The sequence below is a fragment of the Limulus polyphemus genome, unplaced genomic scaffold, assembly GCF_000517525.1.
Source record: "Limulus polyphemus unplaced genomic scaffold, Limulus_polyphemus-2.1.2 Scaffold2103, whole genome shotgun sequence".
Taxonomy (NCBI): domain Eukaryota; kingdom Metazoa; phylum Arthropoda; class Merostomata; order Xiphosura; family Limulidae; genus Limulus; species Limulus polyphemus.
Genome location: NW_013667713.1, coordinates 206740 through 211618, shown reverse-complemented (window position 1 = coordinate 211618; position 4879 = coordinate 206740). Strand labels below are relative to the sequence as shown.

The window sequence follows — 4879 nt, the reverse complement described above, 5'->3', positions numbered from 1 at the left end:
ATAAGACACTAAAGTCTACAGTGAATCAAACAGCTATAACTGTTCTATACAACACTAAAGTCTACAGTGGATCACATAGCTAGAACTATTCTATACAATGAAAAAGTAATTTTAGTATTTTGACTAACAATTCTCAAACATTTTCTTAACTGGCCTTCAAGTGGTTACACTCTGTTATACCCTCAAATCCTTGTCAAAATGTATATTTTGTTACTTGTCACATACTATATCACTTGTAGAGAAAAATTCATCATGTTGTAATCACATAATGCTTGTTTTTGTGTTATCTAGAAACTCCAAATTCTTAAGAGTCTATGAACTATCACAATTGAATTACTTTTCCAATCTCCTGTCCTTCTGATTGTTATATTCAGACTTGTGACATAATATATAATGTCACCTTAAAACTATGGTAAGTTATAGCTGACACACACACACACCCAACTTATTGTCTAACTTGGCATTTCTCAACCTTTCATTACCAGGGACCAGATACCTAAATTGTCAGGGGACAATGAAAAATTATTATGATTTACATGTGAATATTTTGTCAGTATTTTTAACTTTCGTGAAATCCCATAGACCAAGGTGGTTTTCACAGCCCAACACTAGTCCATGTATAGGATATTGAAACACTGATTTAAATTATTACATTGTAAATACATGGAAATCTTTGTCTTATTCACAATTCACTATTGTTCTTTCCTGAAATGAAAAATAGGTCTTACCTTGTTGTCATCTGAAATAGTTCGTTTTGACCAATGCTGTGTTGGAGTGAAGACAAAGGAAACATGACTGAAGTCAGGAAGACAATTTTCTTCCCACCAATCTAACTCCACCACATTGTCACAACCCACCTGATTCATCCAAGGAAGTAACCCCATTGGTACAAACCATCGTAGCTCAGACCCAAACCTATTAAAAAGGACAAGTACTAAATATTTCATAGTTTCAAACTGGTATCATTCAAAAACTTTACATTCTTCTATTACAATAGTTTAGATACAGTACAACACTAAAGACTGTAAAAGGGTTGATGATGTTTAGGAATATACATCATATTCTTCTATAACAATAGTTCAGATATAGTAAAACATTAAATATTGTAAAAGGGTTGATAATGTTTAAGATGGTACATTATATGCTTCTATTACAATAGTTTAGATACAGTAAAGCATCAAAGACTGTACAAAGATTGATGTTTAAGAATGTACATTATATTATTCTATAACAATAGTTCAGATACATTAAAGACTGTTAAAGAGTTGATGATGTTTAAGAATGTAAATTACTTTCCTCTATAATAACAGTTCAGATACAGTAGAGCATTAAAGACTGAAAAAGGGTTGATGTTTAAGAATGTTCAAAACTTTTTAAACACAGGCTACTCTATTTAAACAGAAGTTCCTGTTTTTTAAGTGTAAGTATTTTGTTCTCTCTTACATTTAAATAAATAACTTGTGTTATGAATATTTCGTGACACAAAACACTAAAGTTAAACTGAATATTATATTAAGCAAGATAATGTTAACTTGGTAAAGCACAATGAGCCCAATAAACAAAAAATTTACCACCTGAACTGACTACCTACATGTTACTACAGTAAACATTCTAGTTCCAAATAGATGGTACTTAGTTTTATATATTTAATTTCCTTTTTGTTTCAAACTATTGAGGTATACGGCAAAAATTGACATACAGTCAATAATAGGCACTATACAGTAGCTATAAGCTACAAAGAGTCTTTAATTTCTCTTACTGAATGTTACTGGTAGATAATGAGCACTACACAGTACCTATAAGCTACACAAAGTCTTTAATTTCTCTTACTGAATGTTACTGGTAAATAATGAGCACTAAACAGTACCTATAAACTACAAAGAGTCTTTAATTTCTCTTACTGAATGTTACTGGTAAATAATGAGCACTACAAAGTAGCTATAAGTCACAAAGAGTCTTTAATTTCTCTTATTGAATGTTACTGGTAAATAATGAGCACTAAACAGTACCTACAAACTACAAATAGTTTAATTTCTCTTACTGAATGTTACTGGTAAATAATGAACACTACAAAGTAGCTATAAGTCACAAAGAGTCTTTAATTTCTCTTATTGAATGTTACTGGTAAATAATGAGCACTAAACAGTACCTATAAACTACAAAGAGTCTAATTTCTCTTACTGAATGTTACTGATAGATAATGAGCACTACACAGTACCTATAAGCTACAAATAGTTTAATTTCTCTTACTGAATGTTACAGGTAAATAATGAACACTACAAAGTACCTATAAACTACAAAGATTCTTTAATTTCTCTTACTGAATGTTACTGGTAGATAATGAGCACTACACAGTACCTATAAGCTACAAAGAGTCTTTAATTTCTCTTACTGAATGTTACTAGTAAATAATGAACACTACAAAGAGTCTTTAATTTCTCTTATTGAACATTACTGGTAGATAATGAGCACTACACAGTACCTATAAGCTACAAAGAGTCTTTAATTTCTCTTACTGAACGTTACTGGTAAATAATGAGCACTACACAGTACCTATAAGCTACAAAGATTCTTTAATTTCTCTTACTGAGTGTTACTGGTAAATAATGAACACTACAAAGTAGCTATAAGCTACAAAGAGTCTTTAATTTCTCTTACTGAATGTTACTGGTAGATAATGAACACTACAAAGTACCTATAAGCTACAAAGAGTTTAATTTCTCTTACTGAATGTTACTGGTAAATAATGAGCACTACACAGTACTTATAAACTACAAAGAGTTTAATTTCTCTTACTGAATGTTACTGGTAAATAATGAACACTACAAAGTAGCTATAAGCTACAAAGAGTCTTTAATTTCTCTTACTGAATGTTACTGGTAGATAATGAGCACTACACAGTACCTATAAACTACAAAGAGTCTTTAATTTCTCTTATTGAACGTTACTGGTAGATAATGAGCACTACACAGTACCTATAAGCTACAAAGAGTCTTTAATTTCTCTTACTGAATGTTATTAGTAAATAATGAGCACTACAAAGTAGCTATAAGCTGCAAAGAGTCTTTAATTTCTCTTACTGAATGTTACTGGTAAATAATGAGCACTACAAAATTTTTCATTTCTCTTATTGAATGTTACAGGTAGTTAAACTATAAGCTACAAATAGCCTTTAATTTCTCTTACTGAATGTTACAGGTTTTCTGATAGAATTTTATTGTAATAGTAAGTTCATGTAATTTGATATATAACAGATTCTGTTATGTTCTAGAAACTGCAGTTCAGTCTTGTCATTTAATCCAGTAAATCCTAACTTCTGCAGTACAGTCTTGTCATTTAATCCAGTAAATCCTAACTACTGCAGTACAGTCTTATCATTTAATCTAGTAAATCCTAACTACTGCAGTACAGTCTTATCATTTAATCTAGTAAATCCTAACTACTGCAGTACAGTCTTGTCATTTAATCCAGTAGATCCTAACTACTGCAGTACAGTCTTATCATTTAATCCAGTAAATCCTAACTACTGCAGTACAGTCTTATCATTTAATCCAGTAAATCCTAAGTACTGCAGTACAGTCTTATCATTTAATCCAGTAAATCCTAAGTACTGCAGTACAGTCTTGTCATTTAATCTAGTAAATCCTAACTACTGCAGTACAGTCTTGTCATTTAATCCAGTAAATCCTAACTACTGCAGTACAGTCTTATCATTTAATCCAGTAAATCCTAAGTACTGCAGTAGTTTTATCATTTAATCCAGTAAATCCTAAGTACTGCAGTAGTTTTATCATTTAATCCAGTAAATCCTAAGTACTGCAGTACAGTCTTACCTTCTAGAGGTGGGGGCCTTAAATGATTAATCAATATAACTGATTACCCATGAATAGCAATTACAGTGATTAGTGTCATGGAAGCTAATCGATTATTTGAAATTATGATCAAATTTGAATGGGCTTTGTCCTAGGGATCAACCTCATAATCATTTTGTGCTTTTATAGTTTTCATGCCATAACTTTTAAATTAGTAGGCATATCTTCATGAAATTTTGCATATTATCAGTAAACACTACAAGGCCTTTATACAGAAAATATTTTTTTTATTAAGTTTTGAGATTTCTTAAGTAATGTTTTCTCATGCCCCCTTTTTTTTTCGAATGTTGACCATCCAACATACAAAGTAATTTTGATTTTAAGATTAAAAATACTTTCAATCATCAGAAATAGCTTAAATCTCATAACATAATACATCTATATATACATATATAGTTACTGTATTTATTATATTGACCTTTCAGCTGTACCTGGCTAACTTTACAGAAGTTGAAATGTTGTGGCACATGTGCAATCACAATACTGTTGCGTATCTGGTCGTTTGTTAATTTCCCATAGAAATTCTTTCCAAGAAACTTCAGCGATACAAGTCCTTTCTTAATTAAAACAAGTTTATTCTTTCTCAATACAACTTTGCAATACACAGAATTTCCACAGTCAATACGTTTGCAATCTCGATAACAAAACACACACTTTATATTACCATCACTACTGCTTGCTTAACTCAATTATCTGTCTCTATAACTATCTATCTTCAATTATATCTCCACTTTATTTGCCGGGCTTATATACTGAAAAAGAGGGCACCTGGAAAAGACTAGAGTTGCCAGGACAATTCACAATCCTTTGAGAATCTCATCATGTGTTACCAGCACCACGTGACTTCCACTGTCATAACAATACCGTATCCAAGAGTATAAAACTGGCCTTTACAAAGTGACCTTTCTTGACTGTGTTTTAGTGGACCAGTATTTTGTAAAATACAGTCACATTTCAGTTATAATACATTATATATATATATATATATATATATATACTTTATTACT

General features: G+C 30.9%; 1 protein-coding gene across 2 annotated transcripts in view; it reads right to left on the bottom strand.

The window, feature by feature from the left end:
* Positions 1–611: 611 nt before the first annotated feature.
* The window catches only part of LOC106465961 (N-acyl-phosphatidylethanolamine-hydrolyzing phospholipase D-like), a 25397-nt gene continuing 21129 nt past the window's right edge, over positions 612–4879 (bottom strand). The window contains exon 5 of one of the 2 annotated variants that reach the window (XM_022393929.1): positions 612–915. In XM_022393929.1, coding sequence (XP_022249637.1) covers positions 693–915 — 223 coding nt within the window. In that variant the 3' untranslated portion in view covers positions 612–692. The remainder of the gene's footprint in view (positions 916–4879) is intronic. The other variant, XM_013926210.2, reaches the window with a different exon arrangement.